At 53.3% G+C, this 24108-nt stretch overlaps 2 protein-coding genes across 2 annotated transcripts in view; one reads left to right on the top strand and one right to left on the bottom strand.

Moving 5' to 3' along the window:
• Positions 1–12625, bottom strand: part of TAF15 (TATA-box binding protein associated factor 15) — a 31471-nt gene extending 18846 nt beyond the window's left edge. The window contains exon 1 of the mRNA XM_065731792.1: positions 12601–12625. Within this exon, the coding sequence (XP_065587864.1) occupies positions 12601–12610 (10 nt within the window). The 5' untranslated portion in view covers positions 12611–12625. The remainder of the gene's footprint in view (positions 1–12600) is intronic.
• On the top strand, positions 270–4725 carry RHBDD2 (rhomboid domain containing 2). Its single transcript, XM_065732213.1, has 4 exons — positions 270–414; positions 1241–1702; positions 2049–2199; positions 4223–4725. The coding sequence occupies exons 1-4, from the start codon at positions 270–272 to the stop codon at positions 4650–4652; spliced, it is 1188 nt and encodes a 395-aa protein (XP_065588285.1). The 3' UTR covers positions 4653–4725.
• Positions 12626–24108: the final 11483 nt, after the last annotated feature.

Raw genomic sequence — 24108 nt, 5'->3', positions numbered from 1 at the left:
GACAGCTCCTAGCAGCGTGAAACTGTGTGAGGTGGTACTGTCCCCCCTGCTGGAAAGCTGACAAATTGCAATTAATCTAGCAAGAAAAAAAGAAAATAAATAAGGGGGGGGAAATTAGGGAAGTACGGGGAAAAAAAAAAAAAGAACTGTTGCCATGGTAGCGAGGAGCCGCAGGGCTTCGCGTCGCCAAGGCAACGGTGAGGGCCTTCCGGCGTCGGCCGGAAGTGGGGCGGTGCGCGGCATCCGGAAGTAGGGCGGAGCGGGGCAGCATGGCTGCGGGCTGTGGCCGCCCGTTGGCTGCTGTCGCCTTCACGCTGCTGCTGTCGCTTGGCGCCTCCGGGCCCGGGCTGCTGCGGGGCTCTCTCGCTGCCCACCCCGGTGCTCTGCGGCCTGCCGCCCTGCGATCCGGGGAAGGTGAGCGGGGCCTACTCCCAGCTCCCGTGGCCCGGCCCCGCGCCGTGCCCCCTGCCGTGTCGCGCCTTCGCAGAGCCGCAGCGCTTTTCTCTCGGTTCCCTGAGCTTCCCCGTGCCTATGTCTGTGGCTCTGGGCGCGGTGCCGCGCTGCTAAGAGCCTGTCTGGTTGCCCCCTCCTCTCCCTGTGCTATTTCCTGAGGGAGTTGAACATTAATTGCTCAGCTCCCTGCAGTGGTTGCTTCCAGCAGTGTGCTGTCCTGATTGATGGTGAATCCGCTGCCTGCCTGCGGCTGTCAGGTTGTGTTCAGCAATGCTCTCTCCTGTGTTTGTCCTGCAGCTGTCGGGAGGGCTTTGGGAACTGTTTGGCTCGGGGCTTGCTGCGTGCCTAGGTGAACTGCTAACCAGAGGGCCTCAGGGTGCTGGTGCCAGCTGATCATCTCCAGACTGTTTGTGAGAGAAATCTGTCTGCTGGCTGTTTAAGAAGCGTTTCTCTTTTTTTCAGTCTTTTTAATCTCTTTTTTTCTTGTAATTGCAGTAGCTAAAGCAAGAGTGCAAACTCAGAGTTCAACCATAGCAGTCGTTTTTATGCCTTCTGTCTTCTCTTTGAATGAGACTGATATTTACTATAGAAACTAGCATTTTTCCAGACACAAGCAGTGAGAGTTGGTCCATCTGCCTGCAGTACCCAAGACAGCCCTTGTTTTGGCTGTCTTGGGTTACTTATTATTGGTTTTTAAGGCCTCAAGTTCCCTCTTTTCTTCAGCAGGATAGATTAAAAGAAGTTGATTCATCTTGTAGGCTGTCTCCCTCTGCATAAACTTGTAATTGTAGCGGGTTAGAACAAATTCTTTGCTGTCTCTGCCTTTCTAACACGCTGGCATGCTCAGTTCACAGGCTAGTTACCTACGTCTTTGTCTATGAGGACCTGATATCTTTGACCTGTGGTGCCTTTGTCATCTGGTGTTTTGCTGGCAGCTTTGAGAAGAACGTTGGCACTGTGAAGCACTGCTTCTTCACCGTTGTGTTTGCCATCCTGGCCGGCCTCCTGTACCTCTTACTTGAAGCTGTTGTCTCGAGGGTGTCAGAAGTAGAAGATGCCAAAGGATTCATGCCTATAGCTTTTGCTACTCTGGGTGTGTCAACCACCCACTCACGGATGAAGTGGACTCTTCTATTTGGTTTGAGAGTTCCAGTGGTGCTGGTGCCGTGGTTTCTGCTCTTTGTAGCATGGTTTATCCCGCACTCTTCTCTCCTGAGCAACTTGTGTGGGCTTTTAGTTGGGAAAGCCTGTATCCTTTTTGAACAGGTAGCCCTAAACCAGAGTGGGAACGTTGCTTTGTGGGTAGGAGAGCGTGGTGCAGTTTTTGTGGCCAAATGTGCTGACTTGATGGTATTTCCTGGACTCTTCTTCTCATCGCGCCCTATTCTGCATTTCTTTCCCATCCAGTGCTTCCACTTCTCCTGTGGTGTAAGGTATGCGGGGAAGGAGATGAGAAGGGTGATGGTCTGAGGGGATGGCACTAGCTGGAACTGGAATTATTCACCAAGGAAACTAATTTGTGGGGATGGTGTGTTGCAGTGCCAGAAGGGAGTGCATTGTATCAGTGGTCCTCCTTAACATGCTGCTGACTTCAGATGGACTTGGCTACTGTTTCTGCTTGGATCTTCCGGAGTCAGTGGCCTCTAAGCTGGATCAGACGTTCCCTTTCAGTGTGCTAAAGAGAATACCAGGGCTAAAATACATCCCGGCATCCTCAGCTGAGAGGAGAGCTTCTGAGAGCAGCAAGTAAGTACTGGAGCTCCCGTGAAATATCTTCTGATATATGGAAATGTTGAGACATGGGGTGGCACTAAATTGCCCTTAAAATCTTTACTGTGCTTTTCATGTTCCTCTAAGGGATGTTAAGAATATTAGGAATGTGGGACACTGATGCTGCTGGTGGCATTGCTGTCACTAATACATTATCACACGTTAACTCAACCAGCTCTGTTCACTGGAAACTAAACTGAGGTGAAACTCTTTTGCTGCAAGGGTGCTGTGTGCATGTGTTAAAGGTATTGCAGCTCCTCTGCCATGAAAGTTGCACTGTGTAGTTGTGTCAAAACAGGACTTCTGGTGCTTGTTTCTGGCTGAATTGTTCCCTGGGGTGTGATCTTTGTCTGTCTCTGCACTGCCTCACCTCCCAGGAATGTTGTGAGGTTTGTGGTATCCAAACCTATGTAGGAGCAGCACACCATAAATGTAAGATGTCACACAGTTTAATGTAGACCTTTCAATGCACGTTTTCTGTATTGAGGCAAGATTGCTTTAATGAAAAGAAACCTCAGCACTTGTGGTGCTCTTCAGGAATGATTTTAATTTTGTGTCCCTCACAAGCAATGAGAACTCATGCAAATTCTAAAAAACTCAGAAGTCAGGGTCCAGTTTTTCCCTGCTCTGAGATGTCATTTCAGTTTCACAGAGACGGAATGGTTTTCTGCTGCGGGTGAAGTTGCATGTAATGCTTAAGCCCTTAGCTTATTGTAAAGCATTCTTGGAACTGGAAGCATTCCCAAGAGTTCACATTTCCCCTCACCTGAGGGAAACCATAGAACAAAACCTTGCTGGTAGGAAGAATGTGCCTAGATGCAATCAAACTTCATGAGTGCTTGCAGGGGAAGCCAGGCAAACCCAGGAGCCTCTTGATTCTCTCTGTTTCAGTTCTGCTTTTGGGAGGAGGGAGTTTCTCGCCCTATGCTGGGCCTGTGTGTACACCAGCCTAATGCTTCTGCTAGCAGCTGTTGTGTACAGCTCTGTCTAAACCTGCTTTCTCTAGGAGAGATGACACTGTTCTGGCTCAAAGGTGTTCATGTAACCATTTGATTATCAAGCAGGGTGTGGGAAGGTGTTTCTAGCATGTTTCCATTTCTGCAGCAAGATTTGCATATCTCTGTATCTTAGGCACAAGTCCTATACTTGTTCCTGTGTCTCGATTATTATTTTCATGCTTATACCCAGATGTGAGCTCCTAATGTGTTTTTTTTTTTTAATTAATAAAATTTCATTCACCAACTTGCCACCAGACAGGAGGCATTTCTGGGAGATTTCTGGCATTCTCCATCAGGCTTCTGTCCACAAATGGAGTACAGAGGGAAAAAGAAAATCTTGAAGCCTCAGCACAAGCCAGTTTCTCATTTTACTCTAGTGGTCATAGTCTTTGTGAATATTGTTTTGATTCTCTGCACTCATTCTGGTGGTGTGCATGGGCTGAGCAGCACTTCAGAAGTTCCCACGGCTTCTGGGTGAGATTTGCACTTGGTCTGCTTTGGTGGCTTGAGTCGTATCTTCTGCTGGCAAAGGCTGTTTGTAGACCTTGCTTCTGAATGCTTCATTTTATTTGCAACTCTCTCCTCCTCCTCCTTGCTCTCTACCCTGGGCTGTTACTTCCACCTTGGTAATAAATAACACTTGGCAGCTGTGACTTCTTGTGATGAATAACTTAGGTTCAGTGGAAGGCAGGGAGGATGAGTATGGGAACCGTGAAACCATTCTGTGGTTTGGCTGGCATGTTTCTTACATGAAGAGACTTCAGGCTAAAACCTTCCTCATTCTGTGGGTGTGGAATTGGTGTAAGCGTATCTGTCCTGGGTAACTAGTAAACCTATTTTTACCCAAATGACTCTCTCTTACAAGTAGCTCTCTGATGAACTGCTGTGACCTTTCTGAGCACCGGTCAGGAGGAAATCAACCCCCAGGGCACTTCCAGCACTAATTAGGTGGGTAATGACAGTTCTGAACACAGTATAGCTTTCTGTTTTCTTCTGCCCAGGATTACCCCTCTGCCTGGCACGTACCCTACCCAAAGCTACTACTGCTCTTCACCTCCAGCTCTTCCTGCTTCCCAGATGCAGCACCCTGGTGTTCAGAGCCAGGAGTTTCAGCACAGCTGTGCACCAGGACTTGGCCATGCTTTGGGACGCGTGGGATCTCAGCACAGCTATGCAAGATACAGCCTTGCTTCTTCCCCCTACCAAGCCAGAGGTACCTCTGGACAGTGCTGCATCCAGTCCCATGCTGGAGCCTCACCTGGACAGTGCTGCCACGTGGGCAAGTTCTCTGTGCCACAGCACATGTGCCCAACTGGTCCACACGCACATATCGGCCTGGACCTCCTGGCTGGGGTTCAGCAAGCATCAGGGGATCCAGCAGCCTCAGCAGCAACTGTTCCAACTGGAGTTTCAAAAGTCCAGGTGTGCTGATCCTCCAGAAAGCAGCAGGACAAGGACACGTCCAGCATGGGAAGACCATCGTGCGTTGCTCACGCAGCAGCAATTGCTGGCACTGTTGCTGTCTCTGGGGTGACTAGCTACATGGGTTGCTTTAATTGTGTTTCCTTTATAATTTTGATCATTCTTTTGGTATTGTGGAGGGAAGGGGACTGGGTTGTCTCTCCATATTTCTCATACTAGTGGATGCTTTTCTCACTGTGGTTATTGAACAGCCTTCCTGTTGCACACAGTAACTAGGTAGAGCCTCTGTTCTCTGATTCAAGGTGAGATGGAGGCTGATAGTCAAAACACTGCACTAACGTGGGACTGAGCCATGCTGCAGAGATAACGCTACGTCCTATCTATGCTGAAGCTCTTAGCTTCAGATCTTATTTACGTGAGTGATGTAGTTAGGACACAAGAAAGTTGAAAGCATGGGATGCCTTAGTTTACAACTTAGGACTTGTGTGAAAAAGCCTATTTCACAAGTGACTTCTCCTATGAGAATATGCTTTGAAGGGGCAGATTAGGGCAGGGCTTGGTGTAAGCAGGGCAGAATAAAGAGCACCCTTTTCTGCCTGGCAAAACCCAGCTTTAAAATGCTGATGTGATCTGTGCCTTCAACGTCATGTTGCCTTCGTTCTCTCCACCAGCTCCAAAGTAGTTCTGATAATCGCTGGAGTTGGAAGGGGGCCCTTAAAGGTCGTGCAGTCCAACTCCCCAGCAATGAAGAAGGACTCCCCCTGCGCTTGTCAGGAAGCCAAAGGGGGGGTCCCTCCATAGCTGGGGGGCCCAGCCCCACCTCCACACACGGGGTCCCCTCCTCAGCTGTTGGAGGGAGGGGAGTGGGCTGAAGCTATTTTGTGGGCCGTTCATTTCTTTGTGGACGGCCGTGAAAATGAAGCAATAGCGTAAAAGATGAACTGTATACGATGTAATGTCAAGCCGTCCGTTGTCATGGCAGCGTTTCCTCCTCGGGGATCTCCCACGGGTGCACTGTTTCAAAAAGTCCAGCTATTTCTTTTTCTTTCCCTTTCTGCACGTAATAACAACGGTCCCAGGTGGACTAGGTCCCTTTGCAATTCCTCCTCTCCACCAACTGTGTGCCGCCCAGGACCGAGACCACCGCTCGCAGCGAGCGTCGGTTGCACGGGGCTGGTGGGGGAGGGGGGAGGAGGGGAGGGGGGGAGCCAGGAGGAGCCGAGCGGTGCCAGCTGGGCTTTGCAGAGGAGAGAGGCTGAACATCGTGCCCCAACCTTTGGCTGCTGGTTCATGGGTGCCACGGGGCATGAAAGGCACCACTGTGACCTCCATCGCTGTGCTCCAACGGGGGCTCTTTGTGCTTTGCTGGAGCAAAATCCTCCCCCCAGGCCCCCTCTTGTGCATCCTCGCCACGGGGCTCACAGCCCAAGCATCCCAGCAGCGTTTATGGCTGTGGTGCAGCTTTACAAAGAGAACAGAGCAGTGGTGGTGCTACAGCCAGGTCTTGTAGGGGTCAGGTTGTGAACCCCCCCTGCCAGGGACGTTTCTTGGGCAACACCGCTGCCAGCAGCACGGGCTTTAGTGAAGTGCTAAGAAGCGTGCACACAGTGTGGTTTGTGGTCAAACTGCACGTGAAATCTGTCTGTCTGCACATCTGTGTGTCTATGTGGATGCCTGCAACTACATATCTAAATCTGCCTGGGCACCTGTGTATCTCTATGCCTGTATGGATCTCTGTGTACCCATCCCTGACACAGCCGTGTCTCTGTAGCCATACACCTGTGTGTCAGCATCCCTATATCCACTTCTATATGGCCATATACCTGTGTGTGTATGTACATATGTATGCATGTGTTTGTGTGTACGTATATGTACATATGTGTCTGTGTATGTATCTATGTCTGTCTGTGAGTGTATGTGTCGCAAACCAAGGTGTTTGCCGCGTTTAGCCAAGGTTAACCCAGAGTGACGTGGGGAAGCATACACATACTCAATGTGAGCAAGCTTCAAATTTATTATTAAATTGGTACCTATTATATAGTATTTTCTTACAAAGATCATGCACACCACTCGTGATGTGTGCTTTCTGATTGGTTAGTTTTAGATTACATAATGCATTCCACACAAAACTTTGATTAGTTACACATTATCACTTAAGTACACTAAGACCTACGCGGTATAACATTTTACTTTTCTTGATCTTGTTCTGGTTGCTAAATCAAGTACATGTTCTTCTTCTCTCTGCACGCACCATTCCCCTGGAGGAATGCTGCGAGCTCAAGCGACCATGCTGTCCCAAAATGTATCATCCCTAACATTTCCCGTTTTTCTTTTAAAGTAAAATAGTCGTGACCCCCTTGCTCTATTAGCCAATTTTGAAAGATATCAGTTGTCGCCGCAAGATTTGCTTGTGGCGTAGCTAGTCGGACCGTGCAGGAGACGACTATGCGGGCCACAATAATAGCTACAATGATGATAAGTATCCATTTTATAATTTCCTTAAGCCATCCGTATAACCAGGATGAGAGTCCTGGAAAGAGCGACCGAAACCAATCATCGATGGGGTGGTGGTCTTTCATTACCTGTTGTGTGTGATTGAGCAACCAGTGAATTTGATTATGAATAGATTGACTATTATCAGATAGGTTAAAACAACACATACCCTCAAAATCTTCACACCCATGCCCCTGTGCTAGCAATAAGAAATCAATTGCAGCGCGATTTTGCAGTACAGCATGTCTCAAGCTATTCATATCCTCCAACATTTCTTCAAGAATCAGTGATGTAATATTACTTTGCTTAACAGTCCAACAAGCTAGTCTCTCGATTTGGGTTAAGGCGTGGGCTGCTGCTACACCTGGAACCAGGAAAGAAGCGAAGGCGTTTGCTGTTGTTGTCCATAGTTTTATCTCGTCCGAGCACTCGGCTGTCAGCGGTGAAGCGGCTCTCCGATGTCGACGACTGTTGCTACTGATCAAGGCTTTAGAGATATTCAGCCATTCCTGATTGCGAGGAGCAAACAATGTTAATTTGCCAAGATAACATGGTCCCCCAACTATGTTCTTTGGGAGGCCTGCCCAGGCTCTATCGCCACATATAAGGAAAATTCCTGGTGGTAAGGCTTTAGCTGACTGATCATTTATCAAAACCTCTTGTCTCCCAGTCCCTCCTTCAGATGTATAACGTAAGCCATAAGCATTTCCCTTCGAAAAATTACCTCCACAATAAGTAGACCAATTAAAAGCAACACGATTTTTTGGAGAGACACTTGTCCAAACTTGACCTAAATAAGGACTATGAATGGTTAGTAGTTTTGGATTATTGTGCGCAAATTTTTCAAAGGTACTACCTAGACCAAACAGCAAGCAAGTGGTATTAGTTCCATTCACATTATTAACCGCGCGGGATCCCAGTAAATCCAGTTCCTGGGGGTCCCATGGCAAAGAACTATTGAGGCTACGGATTAAACATGCACTTTGGGTTGCAGGCTCTGAATAATTACAGGCAGAAACATTTCTGACATATGCCTTGAATTCCCGAGTCTCGTACCCTGGCCACCCAATTAAACAGGTATGAAAGGGCTCTCCAGCTGATTGTAAGCTAAGACAGAAATCTGGATTGTGTGTAAGGTTTGCCCATGTTACCCAGACATTTGAACTAGATGTCAATAGCGGTGGTTGCCTGGTCGCTGCTACCGGGAGAATCAGCAGGAGTGTCAGGATGTTCCATAGCAGCTCGTGTCCACTTCGTAGGGACCCATAGTGGACCTGTGGCAACGTTGAGGGCGCGAAGTCGAAGACGCTGCTTTACTCTCAGCTTGCTGCAACAGCGGTCCAAAGGCAGCAAACACCCGATCCTGGGCTCCAGCCAACTTTTCACCTATATCTTGAACAACAGAGCTTAACATCGCTTGAGTGGGGGTAGGCACTCGGCTCATACGCTCTAACATTTCTTCAACAGTGGCATTTAAAGGGAGAGTGACAAGAATTGCCTTTGTAGTTTGATTACTATTTTCTAATAGACACTGTCGTAACAAAGACTGTTTCATCCACTCAGGTACATCTGCATGTGACAACGCGTCAGTTATCTTATCGACAAAGTCAGCAAAAGATTCTTCCCGACCCTGCTTAATCGATAAATAAGAGGGAGCCGGCTTCGATGACCGCACCATGTTATACGCATCTCGAGCTAGGTTCATACTTTCCATACACACGTCTGGCCCCATTTGTACCTGTATCTCTGGTCTAGAAAACATATTACTGCCTGTCAATTGATCAGCTGTCACTTGGTACAATGGATCATACATATCTCGTGGCGCGCTAGCACTCATTTCACATAAGCGGCGCCAATGAGATTGCCACATCATCTGTTCTGATGGCTTCATAATCATTCTCATAATTGTTTTTACATCCTCTGGAACAAGCACACTGCTAGACCATATATAAGTTAACAATTGACGAGCCGGTTCACTATGCAACCCATGTTCTGATACTGTAGCACGCAATTGAAACAGCATTTTCCAACCAAGAGGAACATGAACCCCATGAGCTCCACCATCTGCTGTGGGCTCAAACCGAATCGGAAAAGCCTGACCAATTATTTCAGCCACGTCAGAGTGACCTTGTTCCACAGCTTGTCGAGCAATTTCTGCCCAGTGAGGTCGTGCAAGGGGACCTGCGGTGGGTCCACTTTTACGCGCCTTGCCGCCTGAAAGCGGTGGCGGAGGAGGCAATGACGGTGGTGGTGGGAGATCCCCATTTCCCTCCTCTGGGGGAAAAAGATCAGGTTCTGTCTCCGGGTCCTCAGCCGCTGGTGCAGTAGGCAGCACCGCTGATACCCGTACAGGGACAGGGATCCCTAGGGACGGTTGAGGGGGATCTTCAATTCGACCAGTCGCAGCGGCAGCTCCGCCCTGCAACTGAGCAACTGCCTGTCCCGCTACCTCCTGTTCAATCTTATGCCGCTTTATGCAATTAGAAATCTCCCGCCAAGGCTTCATCAGCTTTTTCGCCTCCTTTCTATCATCAATTACATGATCCCACAACACTTCACCTAAGGTACGCCACTGATCGATATTAAACAATGTCCCTGCCGTCAAGAAAACTCCTACTGTCCGACCATAATCCAAGATATTTGGCACTGCTTTAAGGGTGCCAGCACTAATTCCCCGCTTTTCTAAAAAGCATGATAAAAGATTTTGGGCTACCTCTCTCTCCATCCGTTCTGTCCCGCAGGAACAAAGGCACTCTGAGGAGGAGAAATCGCGCTGGCCAGTCGCTTAGCCCCTGGATCCCGTGCCGGTCCCGCTGCGCGGTCAACCGAAGCTACGCAGCTTTTCCACTTTTCGCATTTGTGCCGGTCCCGCTGTGCGGTCGACCGCACCTGCGCAGCTTCTCTGCTGCAAAGCAGCAGAGGCTTTGGTCCAAAACCACGTACTCGGGTCCCTGTTCGGGCGCCAAATGTCGCAAACCAAGGTGTTTGCCGCGTTTAGCCAAGGTTAACCCAGAGTGACGTGGGGAAGCATACACATACTCAATGTGAGCAAGCTTCAAATTTATTATTAAATTGGTACCTATTATATAGTATTTTCTTACAAAGATCATGCACACCACTCGTGATGTGTGCTTTCTGATTGGTTAGTTTTAGATTACATAATGCATTCCACACAAAACTTTGATTAGTTACACATTATCACTTAAGTACACTAAGACCTACGCGGTATAACATTTTACTTTTCTTGATCTTGTTCTGGTTGCTAAATCAAGTACATGTTCTTCTTCTCTCTGCACGCACCATTCCCCTGGAGGAATGCTGCGAGCTCAAGCGACCATGCTGTCCCAAAATGTATCATCCCTAACAGTATGTGTGAATGAGTATGTATGTGTGTACGTGTGCATATGTGTGTGTGTATGTCTGTATGTATGTGCAGGCAGCAGATGCACAAACACAGCACAGCATGCCTTGCTCCATCAGCTTCAGACCTTTCCAATGCCACCCCAACTCGTGCCACTCACACTTGAAATTTCCATCTTCTATCTTGCACCAAACCCCAAATCCTGCTGTCCCTACAGCCTCAGCAGTACCGCACCTCTGGGGAATGCCTTGCAATTCTTCTGTTTGTTTCAAGTTACTCCAAGAACTCGTACAAATATCGCAGCACTGTGGTCTAAAATCAGCTATCCAGAACTTCTGCTTTCATCCCTGATTTCAGGTTTCCCCATGTGTTTCTAGGTACATAACCCCTACTCCTAGAACTGAATAAAAAGCTGAAACGGAGAGTGACATACAGTGCAGAAAAAATGTCATAAGCTATAAACAAACAGCAAACACAACACCAAATCTGTTCGGCACGCCTCCCTCATCTGGCTATAAATCTGCTCCTGGCAGTACTTACACATACACTTCAACTCAGGCAGGCAGCCGAGATCAGGATGTCACCTCAGCTACTCAGACGCAAAGCAGTGGTTTAGATTGCAAAGCATCTCAAGGCACCAGAAAGCAACCAGATAAGGAGCCCGTAAAATGCAAACACATCGAATCAGAGGAATTTCCTTTATTTATACATTTTTTCCTCGTGCTGATTATCCCTTCTTGGACTGCTTAGTCCACTGATTTACTTCAGTGGCTCAGCGAGGACATGAGTTTTTGGAAACAACAGAGTTAATTCTGGAAAGTCCAGGAAGTGCAGGGACTTCTTCTGAACGTAGGAGCAGCTCAGGGAAAAATTCCCTGTGAGTGGAGAGGGGTGTACAGTACTTACAGTACTGCTTACAGTACTGCTCCGGAGCCACATTCCGCTTAAGATAAAAGAATTTGCTGTGCCTCAGAACTGAAGTTGTTCTATGAGGTGAGTGTGCATAAAGAAGCAGCAGCTTGCACCCCATCCTCAAAAGAAAAAGAATCTCACCAGAGAGTAAAGAGGAGACACGTCAGGTGCTTGGCTGGAACCTACCTGAACTCTGGAAGAAAAGGTGTTCAGATCTTAAGTTCAAACCTAACCCATTTGGCAGAAGACTCTTTGGTCTGATTTCACTGAGGAGTACCTTTGGATGTGTTTTCTTCTCATTGCAAAGGAGTGCTCCTCGCACTGGGAGCCCTCTGGCACACCTTGCTTGGTTTTCCCCTACTCTGTCATTCACGTACATGACAGCACACCACAATGGCTCAACCCTGAGAACTGCGGGCTAGGGGCATTGCTCAGCCTGGGCAGCAGGGACAGAAGGAAACGCTGTCTCCCCAGGGCTTCTGCCGCTGGGATCAAAATGGGACCTCTCAGCCAGCGGGCTGAAGAAGTGCCACCACAGGCTGCTGGCAGGAGCCCCAGGAAAAACTAGGGGCTGCAGAATCCAAAGGGCGGGAGGAGGATATCCCATGCAAGCAAGGGACAAGACCCAAAGAGAGAGGAGAAGGGGAGGAGAGGGAGAGGGGAGGGAGAGGGGAGGGGGTCATATCCCATGCTGGAGATGTACAATTCAAGGGGGGGGGGACGTTGTCACATTCCATGTTCAGAAGAGGCAAGATCCAAAACCAGAGGAATCGCATCCCACTCTGGAGGTGCATGATCTGGGGCAGAGGGGGGGATTGCATCCCACGCTGGAGGTGCACGATCTGGGAGGGGCTCATAACCAATACTGGAGACGGGAAGCACGATAGAAAGCGGAACCCCACGCTGCGAGCAGACCGCGGTCCAGGGGGCGTGGCTTCAAAGACCACGCCCACGAAGAACTACGGGGCGTGGCCTACCCTGTCTGTAGCGGGGGTCTCGCCGGAGAGGGCGTGGCCTCAACGTAAGAGGCGTGGCCTAGCGAAAGGAGGCGTGGTCACCTCCCCCTCCCCACCGGCAAAAAAGCGCGCGCGCACTGCGTGCTTGGGGGAGGGGATATGGCCCCTCCCGCGCACCTCCGATGTGGGGAAATAACCGCCATCCCCTTTGCGCGCCGAGCCCGGGAGCACCTACCCGAAGCCATGGCCGCTGCTGGGCGTTATGCTGCGGGACAGGAGCGAGCGGCGGGAACGAGCGCCGCGCCGGCCGCGCGCACACTGAGGCACCCGCAGCTCGCGCAGACTGCGGGGCCCGGCAGCCAATCAGCGACCGCGGCGCGTTCCACTCACACGGCTGCGGGGGTAGGGACGGGGAGCAGAGAGGCGCCGCACCAACGGGCGGGCAGGGGGAGCGGCGCTGGGAGCAGGCCGCACTTGGACGGAACCACTTCGTGGCGGCGGGGAGAGCCCGAGGGATCCTGGCGGCGGCCGGAACCCGGCAGAAGGGGCGGGGCTGTCGGTGTGGTTCAGGTAATAGGGTTTCCCGAACGAAAACCGTGTGGGCGGAGCGCCCAAAATGTTCGGGAAAGCCGCGTGTTGGCGCGGGGAGCGGCTCTCTGAGGGAGAGGTGGTGATCTGGGGGTGCGCGAAGCAGGCGTTGTTTCAGAAGAGAGGTTTCGTCAGGGGTGAGCTAACGTTAAAGCAGTTTATGGCAGCTGAACGGACGAACAGCCAAGTTGGGTTGTTGATAATCAGGTTGTCCCCCCTGCTGGAAAGCTGACAAAGTGCAAATAACGTAGCAACAATAAAAGAAAAAAAAAAAAACGGGGGGGGGGGAGGACCGAGGCCACCGCGCGGCGAGCGACGGTTGAACGGGATGGGGGAGGGGGGGGCGGTTCCGTTGTGCCGTTAGCAGTGACGCGCGGTTCCGCGCGCGCCCAGGAGTTGCGCAGACGTTGGAGCGGCCCCGGCTCTCCCTCGCCGGCTGCTGCCGCTCGGTCCGCAGCCCATTGCGATGCCGTCTTGCCGCGGTGCCCGCTGGAAGAGGTGGAAACCGCAGCCGGAGCCGCAGTGATGCTCCGCGCTCAGGTGGGGGAGCGGGGCGGGCCGGCAGCGCCTACGTTCGTGTCAGGATCCCCCCCAGGGCTGTGCCGTCCTCCCCGGTGCGGGCGGTGCCTCCGTCGTTGCCGCTATCGGCAGCTCCCCTCGGTGTCTGTCTGCTTTTCCACGCGCGGAGGTTTGGCGGCTGTTCTCGTGCCATTGCGATGCCGCAGCTTGTGGGAAGTGAGACGTTATTAGGAAGTGAATGTCGCAGAAACCAGAGTCGGCGTGGATGAAACTGTAAATATCTGTGACCCCGAGTCACTCCTCCTATGGCAGGAGGAATGCTGACCGTCTTGTGGTCCCAATTCTCAGATGCTTGGGCTGCTGCTCTGTGACTCCTCCGTTTGGTGCTGGGTGCATCACACCACCCTGCTTCGGTGTTTCATCCCAGACCCCAGAGAGACGCCAGCTGAGGAGGTGAACCCTTTCTGCATCGGTCGGAGAGGACAGCTCGAGGCAGATGGAGATGTAAGTAAAACATGCACCAGTGGGGCCAGAACTGCATGTGTGGTGGACAGGCAGAGCTCTCCCGTGTGCACAGACAAGCTTTTCCAAGCTCTCCTGTTGTGCAGAAAATACAAAGCACCACGCTTCAATGCCACCAATAAAGATCCTGCCCAGGGTTGCTCGGCTGCCTGTCGAGGATTTGGTAATACGTAGGAAAATAAGAGCAGATAAGACATGAACTGTGAGTGCAATTGCTTTATTTCTCGTTGTTCACATCCCTGTAGAGTAGCAACGACCGTAGTGCTAAAATACCATTCCAAACTGGTGACAGTGATGTCACAATTTGCAGCATCACACAGATCCCAGGGCTACCTGCCTACACAGCTGCAGAGCTGCACTATCAAGGTTCAGCACTCCCAGGCTGCAGTTTTCCCACATGCAACACAAGTGCTCTGCAATTCCTCACTCGAAAGCTCTATCCCTACATGCCCCAATTTTGTTATTTTCATTTGTAAGCAGTACACTCCCTTTATTAGCCATTGCAAAACTAAGGTAGGTATAGTAACATTATAAACTTATCAAGACTAATTAAACCGTAACTGAGGAATGCTAGAAAATAAATGTGAGAGGGGACTGGCTGAAAGTACGATGAAGAACTAGAGCCGACAGAAGATGCTAGAAAATAGCATGTCCTTCTCTTTAATTTAAACTAGATGTAAGAAAATAGAACGGAGGCATCTTACAACAGAAGAGATCATAAACATAAAGGACAAGGTGAGCCACAAGCACAGCTTGGGAAACCGACAAATGGCCATCACCGAGAACATGGACGTGAGGACAGGAGCAGACATGAAACCTAAATAACAGCAAGGCCAACACAGCGATGTAGGAAACAGAGGACCTGAAAAAGCAACAAGGAAACAATAAGACCAGACCAACACATATGGGAGAAAGATCTGAAGGATAAATTCCCCAAAACAGGAGAGGTTACCACACTAACTACAAACAAACAGTTAAAAATTATGACGCAGGGGATCCCTCCAAAACTGGAGGGCTAAGCCCCTTCCCACCTCCACGCACGGGGTTCTGTCCTCAGTCGGACTGCACCCCATGTCCACTTTCCACGCAGGGGATCCCTCCAAAACTGGAGGGCTAAGCCCCTTCCCACCTCCACGCACGGGGTTCTGTCCTCAGGAGGACTGTACCCCATGTCCACTTTCCACGCAGGGGATCCCTCCAAAACTGGAGGGCAAAGCCCCTTCCCACCTCCACGCACGGGGTTCATTCCTTCAGGAGGACTGCACCCTGTTATGGTTTTATGATTTTTGTTATAATATTGATATTCCACATCATAACATCCACAACATTACACAGAACATCTGTAACATTACATTAACGAGTCAATGCTCCAGCTCCGTGGATCATCGATACTTGTGGGTGTACCTGGAGGAATGCTAATTAACTGAAGAAGATATCTGAAAGCAAACTAACACAATCCATTGCAATCTGACTGAAACTGAAGCTGATGAATGAAACGAAATGAGAAACAGAGAGAGTGTCCGATGAAGCGAAAGACTTATGCTGACGCTGATGGCAGATGGCTGCAACAAACACCCACTGCCGAGCTCGATCCCGAACGGAGTAGGGACGGTCCCGTGACCACAGACAGCTTTTATCTTTCTCTCTGGGCAGAAACACCACAAACTAGAAAGCATCGCACAGTCCTCTGGGGAATGTAGTTCTTCCTCTCTTCTGAGACAGACACACCCATAACTGTCGATGATCCACACAGCTGGAGCACTGACTCTTTGATGTTATGTTACAGATGTTGTATGTTATGTTATAGATGCTATGATATGGAATATCAACAACACAACAAAAATCAGAAAACAGTGACACCGTCTGAGTTAAGAACTACATTCCCCAGAGGACTGTGCGATGCTATGTAGTTTGTGGTGTTTCTGCCCAGAGAAAAAGATAAAAACGGTCTGTGGTCACGGGACCGTCCCAATTCCCTTCGAGATCGAGCTCGGCAGTGGGTGTTTGTTGCAGCCGTACGCCATCAGCGTTAGGATTGCACCCCCAGCCCACCCCCACACAGGGGGATCCCTCCAAAACTGGAGGGCTAAGCCCCTTCCCACCTCCACGCACGGGGTTCATTCCTCAGTCAGACTGCACCCCATGCCCACTTTCCACGCATGGGATCCATCCAAAACTGGAGGGCTAAGCCCCTTCCCACCTCCACGCACGGGGTTCTGTCCTCAGGAGGACTGCACCCCATGTCCACTTTCCACGCAGGGGATCCATCCAAAACTGGAGGGCTAAGCCCCTTCCCACCTCCACGCACGGGGTTCATTCCTCAGTCGGACTGCACCCCATGTCCACTTTCCACGCAGGGGATCCATCCAAAACTGGAGGGCTAAGCCCCTTACCAAATCCACACACGGGGTTCATTCCTCAGTCGGACTGCACCCCATGTCCACTTTCCACGCAGGGGATCCATCCAAAACTGGAGGGCTAAGCCCCTTCCCACCTCCACGCACGGGGTTCATTCCTCAGTCGGACTGCACCCCATGTCCACTTTCCACGCAGGGGATCCATCCAAAACTGGAGGGCTAAGCCCCTTCCCACCTCCACGCACGGGGTTCATTCCTCAGTTGGACTGCACCCCATGTCCACTTTCCACGCAGGGGATCCATCCAAAACTGGAGGGCAAAGCCCCTTCCCACCTCCACGCACGGGGTTCATTCCTCAGGAGGACTGCACCCCATGTCCACTTTCCACGAAGGGGATCCATCCAAAACTGGAGGGCTAAGCCCCTTCCCACCTCCACGCACGGGTTTCTGTCCTCAGTTGGACTGCACCCCATGTCCACTTTCCACGCAGGGGATCCATCCAAAACTGGAGGGCTAAGCCCCTTCCCACCTCCACGCACGGGGTTCTGTGCTCAGGAGGACTGCACCCCATTCCCAGTTTCCTTGCAGGGGGATCCCTCCAAAACTGGAGGGCTAAGCCCCTTCCCACCTCCATGCACGGGGTTCATTCCTCAGTCGGACTGCACCCCATGTCCACTTTCCACGCAGGGGATCCATCCAAAACTGGAGGGCTAAGCCCCTTACCAAATCCACACATGGGGTTCTGTCCTCAGGAGGACTGTACCCCATATCCACTTTCCACGCAGGGGATCCATCCAAAACTGGAGGGCTAAGCCCCTTCCCACCTCCACGCACGGGGTTCATTCCTCAGGAGGACTGTACCCCATGTCCACTTTCCAGGCAGGGGATCCATCCAAAACTGGAGGGCTAAGCCCCTTCCCACCTCCACGCACGGGGTTCATTCCTCAGTTGGACTGCACCCCATGTCCACTTTCCACGCAGGGGATCCATCCAAAACTGGAGGGCTAAGCCCCTTCCCACCTCCACGCACGGGGTTCTGTCCTCAGGAGGACTGTACCCCATGTCCACTTTCCACGCGGGGGATCCCTCCAAAACTGGAGGGCTAAGCCCCTTCCCACCTCCAAGCACGGGTTTCTGTCCTCAGTTGGACTGCACCCCATTCCCAGTTTCCTTGCAGGGGGATCCATCCAAAACTGGAGGGCTAAGCCCCTTCCCACCTCCACGCATGGGGTTCATTCCTCAGTAGGCTTGGACCCTATGTCCACTTTCCACGCAGGGGATCCCTCCAAAACTGGAGGGCTAAGCCCCTTCCCACCTCCACGCACGGAGTTCTGTCCTCAGGAGGACTGCACCCCATGTCCACGTTCCACGCAGGGGATCCATCCAAAACTGGAGGGCTAAGCCCCTTACCACCTCCACGCACGGGTTTCTGTCCTCAGTCGGACTGCACCCCATGTCCACTTTCCACGCAGGGGATCCATCCAAAACTGGAGGGCTAAGCCCCTTCCCACCTCCACGCACGGGGTTCATTCCTCAAGAGGACTGTACCCCATGTCCACTTTCCACGCAGGGGATCCATCCAAAACTGGAGGGCTAAGCCCCTTCCCACCTCCACGCACGGGGTTCATTCCTCAGTCGGACTGCACCCCATGTCCACTTTCCACGCAGGGGATCCATCCAAAACTGGAGGGCTAAGCCCCTTCCCACCTCCACGCACGGGGTTCATTCCTCCGTCGGACTGCACCCCATGTCCACTTTCCACGCAGGGGGATCCCTCCAAAACTGGAGGGCTAAGCCCCTTCCCACCTCCACGCACGGGGTTCTGTCCTCAGGAGGACTGTACCCCATGTCCACTTTCCACGCAGGGGATCCATACAAAACTGGAGGGCTAAGCCCCTTCCCACCTCCACGCACGGGGTTCATTCCTCAGTAGGAGTGCACCCCATGTCCACTTTCCACGCAGGGGATCCATCCAAAACTGGAGGGCTAAGCCCCTTCCCACCTCCACGCACGGGGTTCTGTCCTCAGGAGGACTGCACCCCATGTCCATTTTCCACGCAGGGGATCCATCCAAAACTGGAGGGCTAAGCCCCTTCCCACCTCCACGCACGGGGTTCATTCCTCAGGAGGACTGCACCCCATGTCCACTTTCCACGCAGGGGATCCATCCAAAACTGGAGGGCTAAGCCCCTTCCCACCTCCACGCACGGGGTTCTGTCCTCAGGAGGACTGCACCCCATTCCCAGTTTCCTTGCAGGGGGATCCCTCCAAAACTGGAGGGCTAAGCCCCTTCCCACCTCCACGCACGGGGTTCTGTCCTCAGGAGGACTGCACCCCATGTCCACTTTCCACGCAGGGGATCCATCCAAAACTGGAGGGCTAAGCCCCTTCCCACCTCCACACACGGGGTTCTGTCCTCAGGAGGACTGTACCCCATGTCCACTTTCCACGCAGGGGATCCCTCCAAAACTGGAGGGCTAAGCCCCTTCCCACCTCCACGCACGGGGTTCATTCCTCAGGAGGACTGTACCCCATGTCCACTTTCCAGGCAGGGGATCCATCCAAAACTGGAGGGCTAAGCCCCTTCCCACCTCCACGCACGGGTTTCTGTCCTCAGTTGGACTGCACCCCATTCCCAGTTTCCTTGCAGGGGGATCCATCCAAAACTGGAGGGCTAAGCCCCTTCCCACCTCCACGCATGGGGTTCATTCCTCAGTAGGCTTGGACCCTATGTCCACTTTCCACGCAGGGGATCCCTCCAAAACTGGAGGGCTAAGCCCCTTCCCACCTCCACGCACGGAGTTCTGTTCTCAGGAGGACTGTACCCCATGTCCACTTTCCACGCAGGGGATCCATCCAAAACTGGAGGGCTAAGCCCCTTCCCACCTCCACGCACGGGGTTCTGTCCTCAGGAGGACTGTACCCCATGTCCACTTTCCACGCAGGGGATCCATCCAAAACTGGAGGGCTAAGCCCCTTCCCACCTCCACGCACGGGGTTCATTCCTCAGTCGGACTGCACCCCATGTCCACTTTCCACGCAGGGGATCCATCCAAAACTGGAGGGCTAAGCCCCTTCCCACCTCCACGCACGGGGTTCATTCCTCAGTCGGACTGCACCCCATGTCCACTTTCCACGCAGGGGATCCATCCAAAACTGGAGGGCTAAGCCCCTTCCCACCTCCACGCACGGGGTTCATTCCTCAGTGGGCTTGGACCCCATGTCCACTTTCCACGCAGGGGATCCATCCAAAACTGGAGGGCTAAGCCCCTTCCCACCTCCACGCACGGGGTTCTGTCCTCAGGAGGACTGTACCCCATGTCCACTTTCCACGCAGGGGATCCCTCCAAAACTGGAGGGCTAAGCCCCTTCCCACCTCCACGCACGGGGTTCATTCCTCAGTCGGACTGCACCCCATGTCCACTTTCCACGCAGGGGATCCATCCAAAACTGGAGGGCTAAGCCCCTTCCCACCTCCACGCACGGGGTTCTGTCCTCTGGAGGACTGTACCCCATGTCCACTTTCCACGCAGGGGATCCATCCAAAACTGGAGGGCTAAGCCCCTTCCCACCTCCACGCACGGGGTTCATTCCTCAGGAGGACTGTACCCCATGTCCACTTTCCACGCAGGGGATCCATCCAAAACTGGACAGCAAAGCCCCTTACCAAATCCACGCACGGGGTTCTGTCCTCAGGTGGACTGCACCCCATGTCCACTTTCCAGGCAGGGGATCCATCCAAAACTGGAGGGCTAAGCCCCTTCCCACCTCCACGCACGGGGTTCTGTCCTCAGGAGGACTGCACCCCATGTCCACGTTCCACGCAGGGGATCCCTCCAAAACTGGAGGGCTAAGCCCCTTCCCACCTCCACGCACGGGTTTCTGTCCTCAGTCGGACTGCACCCCATGTCCACTTTCCACGCAGGGGATCCATCCAAAACTGGAGGGCTAAGCCCCTTCCCAACTCCACGCACGGGGTTCTGTGCTCAGGAGGACTGCACCCCATTCCCAGTTTCCTTGCAGGGGGATCCCTCCAAAACTGGAGGGCTAAGCCCCTTCCCACCTCCATGCACGGGGTTCATTCCTCAGTCGGACTGCACCCCATGTCCACTTTCCACGCAGGGGATCCATCCAAAACTGGAGGGCTAAGCCCCTTCCCACCTCCATGCACGGGGTTCATTCCTCAGTAGGAGTGCACCCCATGTCCACTTTCCACGCAGGGGATCCATCCAAAACTGGAGGGCTAAGCCCCTTACCAAATCCACACACGGGGTTCTGTCCTCAGGAGGACTGTACCCCATATCCACTTTCCACGCAGGGGATCCATCCAAAACTGGAGGGCTAAGCCCCTTCCCACCTCCACGCACGGGGTTCTGTCCTCAGGAGGACTGTACCCCATGTCCACTTTCCAGGCAGGGGATCCATCCAAAACTGGAGGGCTAAGCCCCTTCCCACCTCCACGCACGGGTTTCTGTCCTCAGTTGGACTGCACCCCATTCCCAGTTTCCTTGCAGGGGGATCCATCCAAAACTGGAGGGCTAAGCCCCTTCCCACCTCCACGCATGGGGTTCATTCCTCAGTAGGCTTGGACCCTATGTCCACTTTCCACGCAGGGGATCCCTCCAAAACTGGAGGGCTAAGCCCCTTCCCACCTCCACGCACGGAGTTCTGTTCTCAGGAGGACTGTACCCCATGTCCACTTTCCACGCAGGGGATCCATCCAAAACTGGAGGGCTAAGCCCCTTCCCACCTCCACGCACGGGGTTCTGTCCTCAGGAGGACTGTACCCCATGTCCACTTTCCACGCAGGGGATCCATCCAAAACTGGAGGGCTAAGCCCCTTCCCACCTCCACGCACGGGGTTCATTCCTCAGTCGGACTGCACCCCATGTCCACTTTCCACGCAGGGGATCCATCCAAAACTGGAGGGCTAAGCCCCTTCCCACCTCCACGCACGGGGTTCATTCCTCAGTCGGACTGCACCCCATGTCCACTTTCCACGCAGGGGATCCATCCAAAACTGGAGGGCTAAGCCCCTTCCCACCTCCACGCACGGGGTTCATTCCTCAGTGGGCTTGGACCCCATGTCCACTTTCCACGCAGGGGATCCATCCAAAACTGGAGGGCTAAGCCCCTTCCCACCTCCACGCACGGGGTTCTGTCCTCAGGAGGACTGTACCCCATGTCCACTTTCCACGCAGGGGATCCCTCCAAAACTGGAGGGCTAAGCCCCTTCCCACCTCCACGCACGGGGTTCATTCCTCAGTCGGACTGCACCCCATGTCCACTTTCCACGCAGGGGATCCATCCAAAACTGGAGGGCTAAGCCCCTTCCCACCTCCACGCACGGGGTTCTGTCCTCAGGAGGACTGCACCCCATTCCCAGTTTCCTTGCAGGGGGATCCATCCAAAACTGGAGGGCTAAGCCCCTTCCCACCTCCACGCACGGGGTTCTGTCCTCAGGAGGACTGCACCCCATGTCCACTTTCCACGCAGGGGATCCATCCAAAACTGGAGGGCTAAGCCCCTTCCCACCTCCACGCACGGGGTTCTGTCCTCAGGAGGACTGCACCCCATGTCCACTTTCCACGCAGGGGATCCATCCAAAACTGGAGGGCTAAGCCCCTTCCCACCTCCACGCACGGGGTTCTGTCCTCAGGAGGACTGCACCCCATGTCCACTTTCCACCCAGGGGATCCCTCCAAAACTGGAGGGCTAAGCCCCTTCCCACCTCCACGCACGGGGTTCTGTCCTCAGGAGGACTGTACCCCATGTCCACTTTCCACGCAGGGGATCCATCCAAAACTGGAGGGCTAAGCCCCTTCCCACCTCCACGCACGGGGTTCATTCCTCAGTCGGACTGCACCCCATGTCCACTTTCCACCCAGGGGATCCCTCCAAAACTGGAGGGCTAAGCCCCTTCCCACCTCCACGCACGGGGTTCTGTCCTCAGGTGGACTGCACCCCATGTCCACTTTCCACGCAGGGGATGCATCCAAAACTGGAGGGCTAAGCCCCTTCCCACCTCCACGCACGGGGTTCTGTCCTCAGGAGGACTGCACCCCATGTCCACTTTCCACGCAGGGGATGCATCCAAAACTGGAGGGCTAAGCCCCTTCCCACCTCCACGCACGGGGTTCTGTCCTCAGGAGGACTGCACCCCATGTCCACTTTCCACGCAGGGGATCCATCCAAAACTGGAGGGCTAAGCCCCTTCCCACCTCCACGCACGGGGTTCTGTCCTCAGGAGGACTGCACCCCATTCCCAGTTTCCTTGCAGGGGGATCCCTCCAAAACTGGAGGGCTAAGCCCCTTCCCACCTCCACGCACGGGGTTCTGTCCTCAGGAGGACTGTACCCCATGTCCACTTTCCACGCAGGGGATCCCTCCAAAACTGGAGGGCTAAGCCCCTTCCCATGTCCACGCACGGGGTTCTGTCCTCAGGAGGACTGTACCCCATGTCCACTTTCCACGCAGGGGATCCCTCCAAAACTGGACGGCAAAGCCCCTTCCCACCTCCACGCACGAGGTTCTGTCCTCAGTGGGCTTGGACCCCATGTCCACTTTCCACGCAGGGGATCCATCCAAAACTGGAGGGCTAAGCCCCTTCCCAAATCCACGCACGGGGTTCATTCCTCAGTAGGCTTGGACCCCATGTCCACTTTCCACGCAGGGGATCCATCCAAAACTGGAGGGCTAAGCCCCTTCCCAAATCCACGCACGGGGTTCATTCCTCAGTCGGACTGCACCCCATTCCCAGTTTCCTTGCAGGGGGATCCATCCAAAACTGGAGGGCTAAGCCCCTTCCCACCTCCACGCACGGGTTTCTGTCCTCAGTCGGACTGCACCCCATGTCCACTTTCCACGCAGGGGATCCCTCCAAAACTGGAGGGCTAAGCCCCTTCCCACCTCCACGCACGGGGTTCATTCCTCAGTCGGACTGCACCCCATGTCCACTTTCCACGCAGGGGATCCATCCAAAACTGGAGGGCAAAGCCCCTTCCCACCTCCACGCACGGGGTTCTGTCCTCAGGAGGACTGCACCCCATGTCCACTTTCCACGCAGGGGATCCATCCAAAACTGGAGGGCTAAGCCCCTTCCCACCTCCACGCACGGGGTTCTGTCCTCAGTCGGACTGCACCCCATGTCCACTTTCCACGCAGGGGATCCATCCAAAACTGGAGGGCTAAGCCCCTTCCCACCTTCACGCACGGGGTTCATTCCTCAGTAGGCTTGGACCCCATTTCCACTTTCCACGCAAGGGATCCATCCAAAACTGGAGGGCTAAGCCCCTTCCCACCTCCACGCATGGGGTTCTGTCCTCAGTAGGCTTGGACCCCATGTCCACTTTCCACGCAGGGGATCCCTCCAAAACTGGAGGGCTAAGCCCCTTCCCACCTCCACGCACGGGGTTCTGTCCTCAGGTGGACTGCACCCCATGTCCACGTTCCACGCAGGGGATCCATCCAAAACTGGAGGGCTAAGCCCCTTCCCACCTCCACGCACGGGGTTCATTCCTCAGTCGGACTGCACCCCATTCCCAGTTTCCTTGCTGGGGGATCCATCCAAAACTGGAGGGCTAAGCCCCTTCCCACCTCTACGCACGGGTTTCTGTCCTCAGTCGGACTGCACCCCATGTCCACTTTCCACGCAGGGGATCCATCCAAAACTGGAGGGCTAAGCCCCTTCCCACATCCATGCACGGGGTTCATTCCTCAGTCGGACTGCACCCCATGTCCACTTTCCACGCAGGGGA

This window comes from Cyrtonyx montezumae, unplaced genomic scaffold (assembly GCF_038088225.1).
Source record: "Cyrtonyx montezumae isolate F1298 unplaced genomic scaffold, pur_monq_1.0 scaffold_15, whole genome shotgun sequence".
In the NCBI taxonomy this organism is placed as follows: domain Eukaryota; kingdom Metazoa; phylum Chordata; class Aves; order Galliformes; family Odontophoridae; genus Cyrtonyx; species Cyrtonyx montezumae.
Note: the sequence above shows the minus strand (reverse complement) of the source record. Positions and strands in the feature narration are given on the sequence as shown.